The 23,202-nt window shown below is 43.1% G+C and overlaps 1 protein-coding gene across 2 annotated transcripts in view; it reads left to right on the top strand.

The window, feature by feature from the left end:
* LOC121570698 (tetratricopeptide repeat protein 30A) overlaps positions 1-23,202 on the top strand; it is a 54,758-nt gene that overhangs the window by 12,085 nt on the left and 19,471 nt on the right. For both annotated transcript variants that reach the window (XM_041882172.2, XM_041882171.2), the window contains exons 10-11: positions 9,638-9,703; positions 9,941-9,994. In XM_041882172.2, coding sequence (XP_041738106.1) covers positions 9,638-9,703; positions 9,941-9,994 — 120 coding nt within the window. The remainder of the gene's footprint in view (positions 1-9,637; positions 9,704-9,940; positions 9,995-23,202) is intronic.

Raw genomic sequence — 23,202 nt, 5'->3', positions numbered from 1 at the left:
CTATACAATATTATACTATACTCTACTATATTATACTAATATACTGTACTATACTATTATACTATTCTGCTGCTACTATACTGTAAATATGAGATGGGTAGATCACTACTGTTCTCTACTATTATACTGTACTCTACTGTTATACTGTACTATATGATTATACTGTACACTACTGTTCTCTACTATTATACTGTACTCTACTGTTATACTGTACTATATGATTATACTGTACACTACTGTACTCTACTATTATACTGTACTCTACTGTTCTCTACTATTATACTGTACTCTACTATTATACTGTACTCTATTGTTATATTGTACTATATGATTATACTGTACACTACTGTACTCTACTATTATACTGTACTCTACTGTTCTACTATTATACTGTACTCTACTGTACTCTACTATTATACTGCACTCTACTATTAAACTGTACTCTACTATTATACTGCACTCTACTGTACTCTAATATTATACTGTACTCTACTATTATACTGTACTCTACTGTACTCTACTATTATACTGTACTCTACTGTTCTCTACTATTCTACTGTACTCTACTGTTCTCTACTATTCTACTGTACTCTACTATTATACTGTACTCTACTGTTCTCTACTATTATACTGCACTCTACTGTTCTCTACTATTATACTGCACTCTACTGTACTCTACTATTATACTGTACTCTACTGTACTCTACTATTATACTGTACTCTACTGTTCTCTACTATTCTACTGTACTCTACTGTTCTCTACTATTCTACTGTACTCTACTATTATACTGTACTCTACTGTTCTCTACTATTATACTGCACTCTACTGTTCTCTACTATTATACTGCACTCTACTGTTCTCTACTATTATACTGCACTCTACTGTACTCTACTATTATACTGTACTCTACTATTATACTGTACTATATGATTATACTGTACTCTACTATTATACTGTACTATATGATTATACTGTACTCTACTATTATACTGTACTCTACTATTATACTGTACTGTACTCTACTATTGTACTGTACTATTATACTGTACTCTACTATTATAATGTACTCTACTGTACTGTACTGTACTATTATACTGTACTCTACTATTATACTGTACTCTACTATTATACTGCACTCTACTGTACTCTACTATTATACTGCACTCTACTGTATTATACTGTACTCTACTGTACTCTACTAGTATACTGCACTCTACTGTATTATACTGTACTTTACTGTACTCTACTGTTATACTGTACTCTACTATTATACTGCACTCTACTGTTATACTGGACTCTACTGTATTATACTGTACTCTACTGTACTCTACTATTATACTGTTCTCTACTGTTATATTGTACTCTACTGTTATACTGTACTCTACTGTACTCTACTATTATACTGTACTCTACTATTATACTGTACTATATGATTATACTGTACTCTACTATTATACTGCACTCTACTGTTCTCTACTATTCTACTATTATACTGTACTCTACTATTCTACTGTACTCTACTGTTCTCTACTATTCTACTGTACTGTACTCTACTATTCTACTGTACTCTACTATTATACTGTACTCTACTGTTATACTCTACACTCAGCATTTTTATTTGTCTGTAATACACTACGGCTTTTTAAATGCCGACACAACCTTATCTGGAGTTTGGAGTGCCACTGTACGGGCATTGTGTTTGTCTGTAAAGGAATTCCGCTTCTGAAGCGGGACTAACATGCTGACCAGACCGGACGCTTCGCAAAATAAATGTACACATACATGTTATTCAATCATTGCACCCACACTGCTCGCATGCGTTAGAGAGCGTCTGCGTGGCCAGGCTCTAAAATAGAACTTGGTTCTATTTGTGATGCTCGACGCGCTACAATTCCTGGCTATCCCATCTCCTCATTGGTTTTTAGGAGCATATACCCATGTGGGTGATTGAAAGATGAACTGAGGTCCACACTCCAGTCCAGTTGGTGGTGGTAATGCACCTTAAAGTTGGTTGCCGACTGACATATAAAGTCAGAAAAAGAAGAAGCCTGAACTTGATTTACCGTTTTATCTGTGGATTAATTGTCGGAGTAGAGGAACTTTCAGGTATAATAACAACCCAATGTTTATATCCCAAGACAAATTAGCTAGCAACTGCAAGCTAGCTAGCTAAATTGCCATAAATGTTTAATGCTTTTCGACCTGTCCCCAAATTAATATAGTTGGTTCAGAGTTTGTTTCGATATTTCAACCTGCGTGTCCTGATCGTGTCTGGTGTGGGAGCAAAAAAATCAACATGCGCGCGATGGTCTGGTCAGCATGTAATGTCCATGACTAGGTGAACTGAACTGTCAATCATATAATCTTGAGCTGCCTGCGCGCAGCCAGCCTGCCTGCCTGCTGCCTGAGCGCAGACCACTCTCTCTTGAAAAAGTATGTTAAAGTTTGTTAAATACCGTGATTTACCAAGACATTTAGTAGAAAGTAAACCCCTACCATAGAACACAGCACAAATAACACAGCAGCACATCTAAAAGCTACAGACACTTCTGATGCACCACTTTGTTTAATTGTCTGAAAGGTTATCAATCGACACATTACTGTAGCGCCGTTCTATGCTTGTAAAGGATATAATGTACTCTACTACTGTATTTATTATACTATACTCTACTGCAAATACAAGGTAGGGCACTCTACTCTACTGTACTGTACTCTACTATTATACTATACTCTACTGCAAATACAAGGTAGGGCACTCTACTGTACTATACTCTACTATTATACTATACTCTACTGCAAATACAAGGTAGGGCACTCTACTGTACTATACTCTACTATTATAATGTACTCTACTGCAAATACAAGGTAGGGCACTCTACTGTACTATACTCTACTATTATAATGTACTCTACTGCAAATACAAGGTAGGGCACTCTACTATACTCTACTATTATAATGTACTCTACTGCTCCTGCTCTACTGCAAATACTAGTTAGGACACTCTACTATATATACTATACTGTATATCTACTATACTCTACTACTGTATATCTACTATACTCTACGATACAATACTACTGGATATATATACTCTACTACTGTATATTTACTATAATCTACTATACTCTACTTTATATCTACTATACTCTACTACTGTATATCTACTATACTCTAATGTATATTTACTATACACTACTATGCACTACTACTGTATATCTACTATACTCTACTACTGTATATTTACTATACACTATGCTCTACTACTGTATATATACTATACTCTACTGTACCTTAATATACTCTACTACTGTATATTTACTATAGTATTGTAATGAATACTCGGACAGAGTGGTAAGATCCAATCGCAGAATAGCGATGCTTTATTAGAGTACAGACAAGGGTATAGCTTAATCGTGGTCGGGCGGGCTGTGGTCAAAACCGGGCAAGGCATAGACAGGCAGAGGTACCAAAGGAGCGGGCTTAGTCGTAGTCGAGGGCACAGGCACAGGATCAGAGCACGGTAATCACTGGGGTAGACAAGCAGAGGATTAAGCAATTCGGGAAGTCAAACAAGGCACAGGTCGGATACACGGTTAATCAAAACAACAAACTCTCTCTCTCTCTCGGAACAAAACGCTTAGCAAGTCACAAAGGAACAATACCTCGCACCGACTGAACCTCTGAGCACACCTTATATCCTACCCTAATTACGGACAGGTGTGCTCAGAACTCAGGTGAACCAGATCGAGTCTGATGACTCCCCCCTCTCTGTAGATCGGGGAAGTGTCAGACTCTGTCTAGACCCAGCCAACCCCCGATCCCTTACAGTATCCCCCTCCCCAGGGCCGGCTCCTGACGGCCTTCTACCTCTACCGGGTGGTCTTCCTCTGGGTCGGGGTCCGGGATGATCTGGGTGTTCAGCGTGGAAAGTGGCCTTGAGAGCGGGGTCTAGTATGTCCTTAGCAGGAACCCAGGACCGTTCCTCCGGTCCATATCCCTCCCAGTCCACGAGATATTCGATGCCCCCTCGTCTCCGTCTTGACTCCAGTATCTCGTGTGGACTGTATAGGTGGTGTCCTGTTCATCCTCCAAAGGTGGTGTAGTAGGTTGTTGAGCGATGGGTGGATACATCGGGCTATAATGGACAGGTTTCAACAGGGAGACGTGGAACGTTGGGTTTATCCTGTATTGTCGAGGGAGTAACAGACGGTAGGTGACAGGGTTAATACGTCTCTGTACTTTGAAGGGACCAATGTACCTGGGTTGGAGCTTCTTGCAGCTCCGTCGGAATCGCAGGTCTCGGGTAGACAGCCACACTCGTTGCCCGGTTTGATAAGTGGGAGTAGGTCTCCGGCGTCGGTCGGCATAGGTCTTTTGCTGCTGTGAGGCTTGACTGAGATGTTGATGGGCCGTCTCCCAGACCTGCGCATTCCGACGGAACCACTCGTCCACCGCCGGTACCATCCCGGGTGCGGTATCCCACGGGAACAGGGGTGGTTGATACCCTAGAACACACTGAAAGGGCGTTAGACGTAGGGAGGTGTGAATGAGTGAGTTCTGAGCATACTCTACCCAAGGCAGGAATCGGCTCCACTCTTGCGGCTGCCGTGAACATTGTTGCCGTAGATACTTCCCAATTTCCTGGTTGAGCCGTTCTGTCTGCCCATTGGCCTGGGGATGATATCCGGAGGTGAGGCTCACCGAGATGCCCAAGCATTCGCAGAAGGCCTTCCAAACCCGGGATACGAACTGGGGTCCCCGGTCGGAAACAATATCCTCTGGAACACCAAACTGCCGGAACACCTGGTTAAATATAGTCTCCGCCATCTGAGAGGCGTTAGGTAAACGGGTCATGGGTACTAACCGACACATCTTTGAGAATCGATCGATGACCACGAGAATTACAGTATGGCCCTCTGATTCTGGTAGGTCGGTAACAAAGTCCATCGCAATGTGCGACCAGGGTCGTTGAGGAGTTGGCAATGGCATCAGCTTACCCTCCGGTAGTGCTCGAGGCGCCTTGGACTGAGCACATACTGGGCAGGATAATACGTAGTCTCGGACGTCATCTGTGAGGGAATCCCACCAGTATTTTCGACTGATGAGTCGGATAGTTCGAGTGATTCCGGGATGACCAGATCCTAGCGACGTGTGGCACCATTCCATCAGTTGAGGTCGAAGCGGAGCTGGTACAAACACCTTCGACACCGGGGTTTCTGGAGGGGCTGGTTCCGCTTGTAGGCTCTCCTGAATCGTGTCATCGATAGCCCACCTCACAGGACCAGCACGGCAACTCATGGGGAGGATAGGTTCTGGTTCAACCGGTCTGTCCGCGCTCGAACCGTCGGGAAAGCGCGTCCGCCTTACAATTCTTGGACCCGGGAATATAAGAGACAGTGAATTGAAAACGGTTGAAGAACAAAGACCACCTTGCCTGTCGGGAGTTCAGTCGTTTAGCACTGTGAAGATACTCCAGATTGCGGTGGTCCGTAAGCACTTGGAACGGATGAGCTGCTCCCTCCAGCCAATGTCTCCACTCCTCCAGCGCTAACTTCACCGCCAGTAATTCACGATTTCCCACGTCGTAGTTCTGCTCGGCCGGATTCAGCTTCTTCGAAAAAAAAGCACAGGGTCGTGATTTGGGAGGCTCACCTTGACGCTGGGATAGCACGGCTCCAACTCCAACCTCCGAGGCGTCCACCTCCACGATGAACGGCAAGGTAGGATCCGGCTGACATAAAATGGGGACAGTGGTGAATCGTTGTTTCAATGTCTCAAAAGCCCGCACTGCCCCCTCCGTCCATTTTAGACCACGCCCCTTGTGGCTGGTCATCGCCGACAGGGGAGCAGCGGTGGTGCTGAAATTACGCACGAACCGTCTATAGTAATTGGCAAACCCCAAGAATCTCTGAAGCTCTTTCACCGTCTGGGGTTGAGGCCAGTCTCGTACAGCTTGTACCTTGGATTCATCCAGTCTTACCCCGTCGGGAGTGAGTATGGCCCCAAGGAAGGAAATCGTCGTGACATGGAACTCACTCTTCTCGGCCTTCACGAACAGAGAGTGTTGGCGGAGTCGGTCCAGAACCTGTCGTACATGGGACACATGTTCACTCAGAGAGTTAGAGTAAATTAGGATGTCATCAATGTACACTATGACGAAACGATCAATCAAGTCCCTAAAAATGTCATTCATGAACGCCTGGAACACCGAGGGCGCGTTAGTAAGTCCATAGGGCATGACACAATATTCATAATGTCCTCGATGGGTGATGAAGGCGGTCTTCCATTCATCCCCCCTCTCTAATGCGCACCAGATTGTACGCACTCCTGAGGTCCAGTTTACTGTAGATGGAGGCCTGCCCCACCTGCTCGAGGGCTGCTGGAATCAAAGGAAGGGGGTAACGATTTTTAATGGTGATATCGTTCAAACCTCGATAGTCTATACAAGGACGCAGTCCGCCATCCTTTTTCTTAACAAAGAAAAAACTGGATGCCGCTGGAGACGTAGATGGGCGAATGGCCCCTTGCTGAAGTGCCTCGTCAATATACTTGCTCATTGATTCCCGTTCCGGCTGTGACAAAGGGTAGATTCGTCCGCGAGGAGGTGTAGCCCCGGATAGCAGATCAATTGCACAATCCCAGGCCCGATGCGGTGGTAACACGGTAGCCCTCTCCTCCGCTCTGTCGATTGCATAGGACCAGTGATCGAGGGCTCCCGGACTGTGGATGCCTTGTGTTGCACTATAAGATTATCAATAGCGATGGCTATTTTGATAAACTCATGTAGCGCAGTGATATCTCCTCGACAAGCCAACTCAGTCTGTACGTCTTTGCGCAGCCCTCTTCGGAAAACTGTGAGCAAAGCAGTCTCGCTCCATCCGCTACCGGCTGCTATAGTACGGAACTCTAAAGCGTAGTCGGCTACTGTGCGACGGCCCTGCTGAAGTTCGCACAGTTGGTCTCCCACACTACGCCCAGATACTGGGTGGTCGAACACCTCTTGAAACAGTCTCTTGAACTGAACTTCCGCATTCAGCTCGGGGACCTCAGCTGCCCAAAGCGCAGTAGCCCAATCCAGTGCTCTTCCCGTTAGCAGAGAAATCATGAAATCCACCCTGCTACGGTCATCGGAAAACAGTACGATTATATGACAGATACAGGGACATCTGGAGTAGAAACCCCTGACATTTGCCAGGTTCCCCGTCGTACCTTGTAGGTAGAGAAATCGGAGGTGCATGACGAGGACTGACCGTGCTCGGTGTGGTGCCTTCAGCCGCACCAGCGTGGAGTAGCTGTAGGAGTTCATCCATCCGTTTCTCCTGTATCTCCCATCGCCTCTGTAATTCCGCTGGATCCATGGTAATGGCGAGGTATTCTGTAATGAATACTCGGACAGAGTGGTAAGATCCAATCGCAGAATAGCGATGCTTTATTAGAGTACAGACAAGGGTATAGCTTAATCGTGGTCGGGCGGGCTGTGGTCAAAACCGGGCAAGGCATAGACAGGCAGAGGTACCAAAGGAGCGGGCTTAGTCGTAGTCGAGGGCACAGGCACAGGATCAGAGCACGGTAATCACTGGGGTAGACAAGCAGAGGATTAAGCAATTCGGGAAGTCAAACAAGGCACAGGTCGGATACACGGTTAATCAAAACAACAAACTCTCTCTCTCTCTCGGAACAAAACGCTTAGCAAGTCACAAAGGAACAATACCTCGCACCGACTGAACCTCTGAGCACACCTTATATCCTACCCTAATTACGGACAGGTGTGCTCAGAACTCAGGTGAACCAGATCGAAGTCTGATGACTCCCCCTCTCTGTAGATCGGGGAAGTGTCAGACTCTGTCTAGACCCAGCCAACCCCCGATCCCTTACAGTATCCCCCTCCCCAGGGCCGGCTCCTGACGGCCTTCTACCTCTACCGGGTGGTCTTCCTCTGGGTCGGGGTCCGGGATGATCTGGGTGTTCAGCGTGGAAAGTGGCCTTGAGAGCGGGGTCTAGTATGTCCTTAGCAGGAACCCAGGACCGTTCCTCCGGTCCATATCCCTCCCAGTCCACGAGATATTCGATGCCCCCTCGTCTCCGTCTTGACTCCAGTATCTCGTGGACTGTATAGGTGGTGTCCTGTTCATCCTCCAAAGGTGGTGTAGTAGGTTGTTGAGCGATGGGTGGATACATCGGGCTATAATGGACAGGTTTCAACAGGGAGACGTGGAACGTTGGGTTTATCCTGTATTGTCGAGGGAGTAACAGACGGTAGGTGACAGGGTTAATACGTCTCTGTACTTTGAAGGGACCAATGTACCTGGGTTGGAGCTTCTTGCAGCTCCGTCGGAATCGCAGGTCTCGGGTAGACAGCCACACTCGTTGCCCGGTTTGATAAGTGGGAGTAGGTCTCCGGCGTCGGTCGGCGTAGGTCTTTTGCTGCTGTGAGGCTTGACTGAGATGTTGATGGGCCGTCTCCCAGACCTGCGCACTCCGACGGAACCACTCGTCCACCGCCGGTACCATCCCGGGTGCGGTATCCCACGGGAACAGGGGTGGTTGATACCCTAGAACACACTGAAAGGGCGTTAGACGTAGGGAGTTAATCAAAACAACAAACTCTCTCTCTCTCTCTCGGAACAAAACGCTTAGCAAGTCACAAAGGAACAATACCTCGCACCGACTGAACCTCTGAGCACACCTTATATCCTACCCTAATTACGGACAGGTGTGCTCAGAACTCAGGTGAACCAGATCGAGTCTGATGACTCCACCTCTCTGTAGATCGGGGAAGTGTCAGACTCTGTCTAGACCCAGCCAACCCCCGATCCCTTACAAGTATACTATACTATACGACTTTATATATACTATACTCTAATACTGTATATCTACTATACTCTAATGTATATTTACTATACACTACTATGCTCTACTACTGTATATCTACTATACTCTACTAGTGTATATTTACTATACACTACTATGCTCTACTACTGTATATTTACTATAATCTACTATACTATACGACTTTATATATACTATACTCTAGTACTGTATATCTACTATACTCTAATGTATATTTACTATACACTACTATGCTATACTACTGTATGTCTACTATACTCTACTGTGCCTTAGTATACTATACTACTGTATATATACTATACTATACTACTGCATATATACTATACTCTACTGTACCTTAGTATACTCTACTGCTGCTGATATAAACCTCAAATACGAGGTAGGTTTTCACACCACCTCCACACACACGTGAAATATAAACCATTGTTTCCATAAAAAATGCAGCCCTGTTGTAAAGAAATCTTGTCAGAGGTGTTCCATGCTGTGTGCTACATTTAGTAAGCATTTAGAAGATCAACCTTGCCAGCATGTGGTCTGTGTTTTAATGAAGACCGACCGTGCTGCTGTCCTGCTGTTCTGGAGACCAAAGACTTGTTTTGCGTCCCAAATGGCACCCTGTTCCCTTTATAGTGCACTGATTTAGACGAGAGCCCCTATATAGGGATGATATTTCCTATAGGCCCTGGTAAAAAGTAGTGCACTTTAAAGGGAATATGGTGCCATTTGGGACGCAGACAGACTCATTAAAATGGTGTTAATGTCTCTGCTGGACTCTCTCTCTCTCAGTATTTTGACCTGGCTGCTGATGTGATGGCAGAGAATGCACACCTCACCTACAAGTTCCTCACCCCGGTAAGTAACACAGGTCCCTTGCCTTTCATTGTCCTTTCTTTTCATGCTACATCCCTACAGTCAGTAACTAGGGATAGTTAGATATTACTCTGACCCTGAAGTCAAGTCCATGAGGGATTGTAAGGCCTGTATATTTCTCCTGTCCTGTTCCTGTCACACATCCCCAATTTCATTTTCTGGTCCAGTTTCTCCTGCTATGTTATGAAACACTTTACCTATGTCCTCTCTGTGTTCCAGTATCTGTATGAGTTTCTGGACGCCATGTTGACCTGCCAGACAGCTCCAGAGGAGGTAACAACAAAACACTACTAATACACACCATTTACACCCTGTACTCCCTACTGCCTACTAGTACTAATCACCCTGTACTCCCTACTGCCTACTAGTACTAATAACCCTATACTACCTACTCCCTACTAGTACTAATCACCCTACACTACCTACTCCCTACTAGTACTAATCACCCTATACTGCCTACTAGTACTAATCACCCTATACTACCTACTCCCTACTAGTACTAATCACCCTATACTACCTACTCCCTACTAGTACTAATCACCCTGTACTACCTACTCCCTACTAGTACTAATCACCTTATACTACCTACTCCCTAGTACTAATCACCCTATACTACCTACTCCCTACTAGTACTAATCACCTTATACTACCTACTCCCTAGTACTAATCACCATATACTACCTACTCCCTACTAGTACTAATCACCCTATACTACCTACTCCCTACTAGTACTAATCACCCTATACTACCTACTGCCTACTAGTACTAATCACCCTATACTGCCTAATAGTACTAATCACCCTATACTACCTACTCCCTAGTACTAATAACCCTATACTACCTACTCCCTACTAGAACTAATCACCTCCCGAGTGGCGCAGTGGTCTAAGGCATTGCATCGCAGTGCTAACTGTGCCACTAGAGATCCTGGTTCGAATCCAGGCTCTGTCGTAGCCGGCCGCGACCGGGAGACCCATGGGGCGGTGCACAATTGGCCAAGTGTCGTCCAGGGTAAGGGAGGGAATGGCCGGCAGGGATGTAGAGCATGGTGTTTGCAACACCAGGGTTGTGGGTTTGATTCCCACGGGGGGCCAGTATGAAAAATTAAAAAATCATGTATGCACTCACTAACTGTAAGTCGCTCTGGATAAGAGCGTCTGCTAAATGACTAAAAATGTAAAAAATGTAAAGAAATACTGCCTAGTACTAATCAACCTATACTACCTACTCCCTACTAGTACTAATCACCCTATACTACCTACTGCCTAGAACTAATCACCCTATACTACTTACTCCCTAGTACTAATCACCTTATACTACCTACTCCCTACTAGTACTAATCACCGTATACTACCTACTCCCTAGTACTAATCACCCTATACTACCTACTCCCTAGTACTAATCACCCTATACTACCTAATGCCTACTAGTACTAATCACCCTATAATGCCTACTAGTACTAATCACCCTATACTACCTACCGCCTACTAGTACTAATCACCCTATACTACCTACTCCCCTAATAGTACAAATCACCCTATATTACCTACTCCCTACTAGTACTAATCACCCTATATTACCTGCTGCGTACTAGTACTAATCACCCTATACTACCTACTCCCTACTAGTACTAATCACCCTATACTGCCTACTAGTACTAATCACCCTATACTACCTACCGCCTACTAGTACTAATCACCCTATACTACCTACTCCCTAATAGTACAAATCACCCTATATTACCTACTCCCTACTAGTACTAATCACCCTATATTACCTGCTGCGTACTAGTACTAATCACCCTATACTACCTGCTCCCTACTAGTACTAATCACCCTATACTACCTACTGCCTACTAGTACTAATCACCCTATACTACCTACTGCCTAGTACTAATCACCCTATACTACCTACTCCCTACTAGTACTAATCACCTTATACTACCTACTCCCTAGTACTAATCACCCTATACTACCTACTCCCTACTAGTACTAATCACCTTATACTACCTACTCCCTAGTACTAATCACCATATACTACCTACTCCCTACTAGTACTAATCACCCTATACTACCTACTCCCTACTAGTACTAATCACCCTATACTACCTACTGCCTACTAGTACTAATCACCCTATACTACCTACTGCCTACTAGTACTAATCACCCTATACTGCCTACTAGTACTAATCACCCTATACTACCTACTCCCTAGTACTAATAACCCTATACTACCTACTCCCTACTAGAACTAATCACCTCCCGAGTGGCGCAGTGGTCTAAGGCATTGCATCGCAGTGCTAACTGTGCCACTAGAGATCCTGGTTCGAATCCAGGCTCTGTCGTAGCCGGCCGCGACCGGGAGACCCATGGGGCGGTGCACAATTGGCCAAGTGTCGTCCAGGGTAAGGGAGGGAATGGCCGGCAGGGATGTAGAGCATGGTGTTTGCAACACCAGGGTTGTGGGTTTGATTCCCACGGGGGGCCAGTATGAAAAATTAAAAAATCATGTATGCACTCACTAACTGTAAGTCGCTCTGGATAAGAGCGTCTGCTAAATGACTAAAAATGTAAAAAATGTAAAGAAATACTGCCTAGTACTAATCAACCTATACTACCTACTCCCTACTAGTACTAATCACCCTATACTACCTACTGCCTAGAACTAATCACCCTATACTACTTACTCCCTAGTACTAATCACCCTATACTACCTACTCCCTACTAGTACTAATCACCGTATACTACCTACTCCCTAGTACTAATCACCCTATACTACCTACTCCCTAGTACTAATCACCCTATACTACCTAATGCCTACTAGTACTAATCACCCTATAATGCCTACTAGTACTAATCACCCTATACTACCTACCGCCTACTAGTACTAATCACCCTATACTACCTACTCCCTAATAGTACAAATCACCCTATATTACCTACTCCCTACTAGTACTAATCACCCTATATTACCTGCTGCGTACTAGTACTAATCACCCTATACTACCTACTCCCTACTAGTACTAATCACCCTATAGTGCCTACTAGTACTAATCACCCCTATACTACCTACTGCCTACTAGTACTAATCACCCTATACTACCTACTCCCTACTAGTACTAATCACCCTATACTACCTACTACCTACTAGTACTAATCACCCTATATTACCTACTCCCTAGTACTAATCACCCCATACTACCTACTGCCTAGTACTAATCACCCTATACTACCTACTCCCTAGTACTAATCACCCTATACTACCTACTGCCTAGAACTAATCACCCTATACTACTTACTCCCTAGTACTAATCACCCTATACTACCTACTCCCTACTAGTACTAATCACCGTATACTACCTACTCCCTAGTACTAATCACCCTATACTACCTACTCCCTAGTACTAATCACCCTATACTACCTAATGCCTACTAGTACTAATCACCCTATACTACCTACTGCCTACTAGTACTAATCACCCTATACTACCTACTCCCTAATAGTACAAATCACCCTATATTACCTACTCCCTACTAGTACTAATCACCCTATATTACCTGCTGCGTACTAGTACTAATCACCCTATACTACCTACTCCCTACTAGTACTAATCACCCTATACTGCCTACTAGTACTAATCACCCTATACTACCTACCGCCTACTAGTACTAATCACCCTATACTACCTACTCCCTAATAGTACAAATCACCCTATATTACCTACTCCCTACTAGTACTAATCACCCTATATTACCTGCTGCGTACTAGTACTAATCACCCTATACTACCTGCTCCCTACTAGTACTAATCACCCTATACTACCTACTGCCTACTAGTACTAATCACCCTATACTACCTACTGCCTACTAGTACTAATCACCCTATACTACCTACTCCCTACTAGTACTAATCACCCTATACTGCCTACTAGTACTAATCACCCTATACTACCTACTCGCCTACTAGTACTAATCACCCTATACTACCTGCTCCCTACTAGTACTAATCACCCTATACTACCTACTGCCTACTAGTACTAATCACCCTATACTACCTACCTACTAGTACTAATCACCCTACCTACGCCTACTGCTACTAATCACCATACTACCTCTCCCTACTAGTACTAATCACCCTATACTGCCTACTAGTACTAATCACCCTATACTACCTACTCCCTACTAGTACTAATCACCCTATATTACCTACTCCCTAGTACTAATCACCCCATACTACCTACTGCCTAGTACTAATCACCCTATACTACCTACTCCCTAGTACTAATCACCCTATACTACCTACTACCTACTAGTACTAATCACCCTATACTACCTACTCCCTAATAGTACAAATCACCCTATATTACCTACTCCCTACTACTACTAATCACCCTATATTACCTACTGCCTACTAGTACCAATCACCCTATACTACCTACTCCTTACTAGTACTAATCACCCTATACTACCTACTGCCTACTAGTACTAATCACCCTATACTACCTACTCCCTACTAGTACTAATCACCCTATACTACCTCCTCCCTAGTACTAATCACCCTATATTACCTACTGCCTACTAGTACTAATCACCCTATACTACCTACTCCCTAGTAGTAATAATCACCCTATACTACCTACTCCCTACTAGTACTAATCACCCTATACTACCTCCTCCCTACTAGTACTAATCACCCTATATTACCTACTGCCTACTAGTACTAATCACCCTATACTACCTACTCCCTACTAGTAATAATCACCCTATAGTACCTACTCCCTACTAGTACTAATCACCCTATACTACCTACTCCCTACTAGTACTAATCACCCTATATTACCTACTCCCTAGTACTAATCATCCTGTACTACCTACTCCCTACTAGTACTAATCACCTTATACTACCTACTCCCTAGTACTAATCACCCTATACTACCTACTGCCTACTAGTACTAATCACCCTATACTACCTACTCCCTACTATTACTAATCACCCTATACTACCTACTGCCTAGTACTAATCATCCTGTACTACCTACTCCCTACTATTACTAATAACCCGTTACTACCTACTCCCTACTAGTGCTAATCACCCTATACTACCTACTCCCTACTAGTACTAATCTCCCTATACTACCTACTCCCTACTAGTACTAATCACCCTATACTACCTACTCCCTAATAGTACTTATCACCCTATACTCCCTACTAGTACTAATCACCCTATACTACCTACTCCCTAATAGCACAAATCACCCTATATTACCTACTCCCTACTACTACTAATCACCCTATATTACCTACTGCCTAGTACAAATCACCCTATACTACCAACTCCCTACTAGTACTAATCACCCTCTACAACCTACTCCCTACTAGTACTAATCACCCTATACTACCTACTGCCTACTAGTACTAATCACCCTATACTACCTACTGCCTACTAGTACTAATCACCCTATACTACCTACTCCCTACTAGTACTAATCACCCTATACTGCCTACTAGTACTAATCACCCTATACTACCTACTCCCTACTAGTACTAATCACCCTATATTACCTACTCCCTAGTACTAATCACCCCATACTACCTACTGCCTAGTACTAATCACCCTATACTACCTACTCCCTAGTACTAATCACCCTATACTACCTACTACCTACTAGTACTAATCACCCTATACTACCTACTCCCTAATAGTACAAATCACCCTATATTACCTACTCCCTACTACTACTAATCACCCTATATTACCTACTGCCTACTAGTACCAATCACCCTATACTACCTACTCCTTACTAGTACTAATCACCCTATACTACCTACTGCCTACTAGTACTAATCACCCTATACTACCTACTCCCTACTAGTACTAATCACCCTATACTACCAACTCCCTAGTACTAATCCCCCTTTACCACCTACTGCCTAGTATTAATCACCCTATACTACCTACTCCCTACTAGTACTAATCACCCTATACTACCTCCTCCCTACTAGTACTAATCACCCTATATTACCTACTGCCTACTAGTACTAATCACCCTATACTACCTACTCCCTACTAGTAATAATCACCCTATACTACCTACTCCCTACTAGTACTAATCACCCTATACTACATCCTCCCTACTAGTACTAATCACCCTATATTACCTACTGCCTACTAGTACTAATCACCCTATACTACCTACTCCCTACTAGTAATAATCACCCTATACTACCTACTCCCTACTAGTACTAATCACCCTATACTACCTACTCCCTACTAGTACTAATCACCCTATATTACCTACTCCCTAGTACTAATCATCCTGTACTACCTACTCCCTACTAGTACTAATCACCTTATACTACCTACTCCCTAGTACTAATCACCCTATACTACCTACTGCCTACTAGTACTAATCACCCTATACTACCTACTCCCTACTATTACTAATCACCCTATACTACCTACTGCCTAGTACTAATCATCCTGTACTACCTACTCCCTACTATTACTAATAACCCTTTACTACCTACTCCCTACTGGTGCTAATCACCCTATACTACCTACTCCCTACTAGTACTAATCTCCCTATACTACCTACTCCTACTAGTACTAATCACCCTATACTACCTACTCCCTAATAGTACTTATCACCCTATACTCCCTACTAGTACTAATCACCCTATACTACCTACTCCCTAATAGCACAAATCACCCTATATTACCTACTCCCTACTACTACTAATCACCCTATATTACCTACTGCCTAGTACAAATCACCCTATACTACCAACTCCCTACTAGTACTAATCACCCTCTACAACCTACTCCCTACTAGTACTAATCACCCTATACTACCTACTGCCTACTAGTACTAATCACCCTATACTACCTTCCTTCTACTATTACTAATCACCCTGTACTACCTACTCCCTACTAGTACTATTCACCCTATACTACCTACTCCCTACTAGTACTATTCACCCTATACTACCTACTCCCTACTAGTACTATTCAACCTATACTACCTACTCCCTAGTACTAATCACCCTGTACTACCTACTCCCTACTACTACTAATCACCCTATACTACTTTCTGCCTACTAGTACTAATCACCCTATACTACCTACTGCCTACTAGTACTAATGACCCTATACTACCTACTCCCTACTAGTACTAATCACCCTATACTACCTACTCCCTAGTACTCATCACCCTATACCACCTACTGCCTAGTATTAATCACCCTATACTACCTACTCCCTAGAACTAATTACCCTATACTACCTAATCCCTACTAGTACTATTCACCCTATACTACCTACTCCCTACTAGTACTATTCACCCTATACTACCTACTCCCTACTAGTACTAATCACCCTATACTACCTACTCCCTACTAGTACTAATCACCCTATACTACCTACTCCCTACTAGAACTAATCACCTCCCGAGTGGCGCAGTGGTCTAAGGCATTGCATCGCAGTGCTAACTGTGCCACTAGATATCCTGGTTCGAATCCAGTCTCTGTCGTAGCCGGCCGCGACCCGGAGACCCATGAGGCGGTTCACAATTGGCCAAGTGTCGTCCAGGGTAAGGGAGGGAATGGCCGGCAGGGATGTAGAGCATGGTGTTTGCAACACCATGGTTGTGGGTTTGATTCCCACAGGGGGCCAGTATGAAAAATACAAAAACCATGTATGCACTCACTAACTGGAAGTCGCTCTGGATAAGAGTGTCTGCTAAATGACTAAAAATATAAAAAATGTAAAGAAATACTGCCTACTACTAATCAACCTATACTACCTACTCCCTACTAGTACTAATCACCCTATACTACCTACTGCCTAGAACTAATCACCCTATACTACTTACTCCCTAGTACTAATCACCCTATACTACCTACTCCCTACTAGTACTAATCACCTTATACTACCTACTCCCTAGTACTAATCACCCTATACTACCTACTCCCTACTAGTACTAATCACCCTATACTACCTACTGCCTACTAGTACTAATCACCCTATACTACCTACTGCCTACTAGTACTAATCACCCTATACTACCTACTCCCTAATAATACAAATCACCCTATATTACCTACTCCCTACTAGTACTAATCACCCTATATTACCTGCTGCGTACTAGTACTAATCACCCTATACTACCTACTGCCTACTAGTACTAATCACCCTATACTACCTACTCCATACTAGTACTAATCACCCTATACTACCAACTCCCTAGTACTAATCACCCTATACCACCTACTGCCTAGTATTAATCACCCTATACTACTTACTCCCTAGTACTAATCACCCTATACTACCTACTCACTACTAGTACCAATCACCTTATACTACCTACTCCCTAGTACTAATCACCCTATACTACCTACTCCCTAGTACTAATCACCCTATACTACCTACTGCCTACTAGTACTAATCACCCTATACTACCTCCTCCCTACTAGTACTAATCACCCTATATTACCTACTGCCTACTAGTACTAATCACCCTATACTACCTACTCCCTACTAGTAATAATCACCCTATACTACCTACTCCCTACTAGTACTAATCACCCTATACTACCTACTCCCTACTAGTACTAATCACCCTATACTACCTACTCCCTACTAGTACTAATCACCCTATACTACCTACTGCCAAGTACTAATCATCCTGTACTACCTACTCCCTACTATTACGAATCACCCTATACTACCTACTCCCTACTAGTACTAATCACCCTATATTACCTACTCCCTAGTACTAATAATCCTGTACTACCTACTCCCTACTAGTACTAATCACCTTATACTACCTACTCCCTAGTACTAATCACCATATACTACATACTGCCTACTAGTACTAATCACCCTATACTACCTACTCCCTACTATTACTAATCACCCTATACTACCTACTGCCAAGTACTAATCATCCTGTACTACCTACTCCCTACTATTACTAATCACCCTATACTACCTACTCCCTACTAGTGCTAATCACCCTGTACTACCTACTCCCTAGTACTAATCACCCTATACTACCTACTCCCTAGTACTAATCACCCTATACTACCTACTCCCTACTAGTACTAATCACCATATACTACCTACTCCCTACTAGTACTAATCACCCTATACTACCTACTCCCTGCTAGTACTAATCACCCTGTACTACCTACTCCCTACTAGTACTAATCACCCTGTACTACCTACTCCCTACTAGTACTAATCACCCTGTACTACCTACTCCCTAGTACTAATCACCCTATACTACCTACTCCCTAGTACTAATCACCCTATACTACCTACTCCCTACTAGTACTAATCACCATATACTACCTACTCCCTACTAGTACTAATCACCCTATACTACCTACTCCCTGCTAGTACTAATCACCCTATGTTACCTACTCCCTAGTACTAATCATCCTGTACTACCTACTCCCTACTAGTACTAATCACCTTATACTACCTACTCCCTACTATTACTAATCACCCTATACTACCTACTCACTACTAGTACCAATCACCTTATACTACCTACTCCCTACTACTAATCAACCTATACTCCCTACTGCCTACTAGTACTAATCACCCTATACTACCTCCTCCCTACTAGTACTAATCACCCTATATTACCTACTGCCTACTAGTACTAATCACCCCTATACTACCTACTCCCTACTAGTAATAATCACCCCTATACTACCTACTCCTACTAGTACTAATCACCCTATACTACCTACTCCCTACTAGTACTAATCACCCTATACTACCTCCTCCCTACTAGTACTAATCACCCTATATTACCTACTGCCTACTAGTACTAATCACCTTATACTACCTATTCCCTACTAGTAATATTCACCCTATACTACCTACTCCCTACTAGTACTAATCACCCCTATACTACCTACTCCCTACTAGTACTAATCACCCTATATTACCTACTCCCTAGTACTAATCACCCTATACTACCTACTCCCTACTAGTACTAATCACCCTATACTACCTACTCCCTACTAGTACTAATCACCCTATATTACCTACTCCCTAGTACTAATCATCCTGTACTACCTACTCCTACTAGTACTAATCACCTTATACTACCTACTCCCTAGTACTAATCACCCTATACTACCTACTCCCTACTAGTACTAATCACCCTGTACTACCTACTCCCTACTTGTACTAATCAACCTATACTCCCTACTCCCTACTAGTACTAATCACCCTATACTACCTACTGTCTACTAGTACTAATCACCTTATACTCCCTAGTACTAATCACCCTATACTACCTACTCCCTACTAGTACTAATCACCCTATACTACCTACTGCGTACTAATCACCCTGTACTACCTACTCCCCTACTTGTACTAATCAACCTATACTCCCTACTCCCTACTAGTACTAATCACCCTATACTACCTACTGTCTACTAGTACTAATCACCCTATACTACCTACTCCCTAGTACTAATCACCCTATACTACCTACTCCCTACTAGTACTAATCACCCTATACTACCTACTCCCTACTAGTACTAATCACCCTGTACTACCTACTCCCTACTAGTACTAATCACCCTATACTACCTACTCCCTACTATTACTAATCACCCTATATTACCTACTCCCTACTAGTACTAATCATCTTATACTACCTACTCCCTACTCTTACTAATCATATTATACTACCTACTGCGTAGTACTAATCACCCTGTACTACCTACTGCCTAGTACTAATCACCCTATACTACCTACTGCCTACTAGTACTAATCACCCTATACTACCTACTCCCTAATAATACAAATCACCCTATATTACCTACTCCCTACTAGTACTAATCACCCTATATTACCTGCTGCGTACTAGTACTAATCACCCTATACTACCTACTGCCTACTAGTACTAATCACCCTATACTACCTACTCCATACTAGTACTAATCACCCTATACTACCAACTCCCTAGTACTAATCACCCTATACCACCTACTGCCTAGTATTAATCACCCTATACTACTTACTCCCTAGTACTAATCACCCTATACTACCTACTCACTACTAGTACCAATCACCTTATACTACCTACTCCCTAGTACTAATCACCCTATACTACCTGCTCCCTAGTACTAATCACCCTATACTACCTACTGCCTACTAGTACTAATCACCCTATACTACCTCCTCCCTACTAGTACTAATCACCCTATATTACCTACTGCCTACTAGTACTAATCACCCTATACTACCTACTCCCTACTAGTAATAATCACCCTATACTACCTACTCCCTACTAGTACTAATCACCCTATACTACCTACTCCCTACTAGTACTAATCACCCTATACTACCTACTCCCTACTAGTACTAATCACCCTATACTACCTACTGCCAAGTACTAATCATCCTGTACTACCTACTCCCTACTATTACGAATCACCCTATACTACCTACTCCCTACTAGTACTAATCACCCTATATTACCTACTCCCTAGTACTAATAATCCTGTACTACCTACTCCCTACTAGTACTAATCACCTTATACTACCTACTCCCCTAGTACTAATCACCATATACTACCTACTGCCTACTAGTACTAATCACCCTATACTACCTACTCCCTACTATTACTAATCACCCTATACTACCTACTGCTAAGTACTAATCATCCTGTACTACCTACTCCCTACTATTACTAATCACCCTATACTACCTACTCCCTACTAGTGCTAATCACCCTATACTACCTACTCCCCTACTAGTACTAATCTCCTATTAGTACTAATCACCTTATACTACCTCCTCCCTAGTACTAATCACCCTATACTATCTACTCCCTACTAGTACTAATCACCCTGTACTACCTACTCCCTACTAGTACTAATCACCCTGTACTACCTACTCCCTACTAGTACTAATCACCATATACTACCTACTCCCTACTAGTACTAATCACCCTATACTACCTACTCCCTGCTAGTACTAATCACCCTATGCTACCTACTCCCTAGTACTAATCATCCCTGTACTACCTACTCCCTACTAGTACTAATCACCTATATACTACCTACTCCCTACTATTACTAATCACCCTATACTACCTACTCCCTACTAGTACCAATCACCTTATACTACCTACTCCCTAGTACTAATCACCCTATACTACCTACTCCCTAGTACTAATCACCCTATACTTCCTACTCCCTACTAGTACTAATCACCCTATACTACCTACTGCCTACTAGTACTAATCACCCTATACTACCTCCTCCCTACTAGTACTAATCACCCTATATTACCTACGCCTACTAGTACTAATCACCCTATACTACCTACTCCCTACTAGTAATAATCACCCTATACTACCTACTCCCTACTAGTACTAATCACCCTATACTACCTACTCCCTACTAGTACTAATCACCCTATACTACCTCCTCCCTACTAGTACTAATCACCCTATATTACCTACTGCCTACTAGTACTAATCACCTTATACTACCTATTCCCTACTAGTAATATTCACCCTATACTACCTACTCCCTACTAGTACTAATCACCCTATACTACCTACTCCCTACTAGTACTAATCACCCTATATTACCTACTCCCTAGTACTAATAATCCTGTACTACCTACTCCCTACTAGTACTAATCACCTTATACTACCTACTCCCTAGTACTAATCACCATATACTACCTACTGCCTACTAGTACTAATCACCCTATACTACCTACTCCCTACTATTACTAATCACCCTATACTACCTACTGCCAAGTACTAATCATCCTGTACTACCTACTCCCTACTATTACTAATCACCCTATACTACCTACTCCCTACTAGTGCTAATCACCCTATACTACCTACTCCCTACTAGTACTAATCTCCCTATTAGTACTAATCACCTTATACTACCTCCTCCCTAGTACTAATCACCCTATACTATCTACTCCCTACTAGTACTAATCACCCTGTACTACCTACTCCCTACTAGTACTAATCACCCTGTACTACCTACTCCCTACTAGTACTAATCACCCTGTACTACCTACTCCCTAGTACTAATCACCCTATACTACCTACTCCCTAGTACTAATCACCCTATACTACCTACTCCCTACTAGTACTAATCACCATATACTACCTACTCCCTACTAGTACTAATCACCCTATACTACCTACTCCCTGCTAGTACTAATCACCCTATGTTACCTACTCCCTAGTACTAATCATCCTGTACTACCTACTCCCTACTAGTACTAATCACCTTATACTACCTACTCCCTACTATTACTAATCACCCTATACTACCTACTCACTACTAGTACCAATCACCTTATACTACCTACTCCCTAGTACTAATCACCCTATACTACCTACTCCCTAGTACTAATCACCCTATACTTCCTACTCCCTACTAGTACTAATCACCCTATACTACCTACTGCCTACTAG

The sequence above is a fragment of the Coregonus clupeaformis genome, unplaced genomic scaffold, assembly GCF_020615455.1.
Source record: "Coregonus clupeaformis isolate EN_2021a unplaced genomic scaffold, ASM2061545v1 scaf0359, whole genome shotgun sequence".
Lineage (NCBI taxonomy): Eukaryota > Metazoa > Chordata > Actinopteri > Salmoniformes > Salmonidae > Coregonus > Coregonus clupeaformis.
This window is presented reverse-complemented; position numbering and strand designations above follow the sequence as displayed.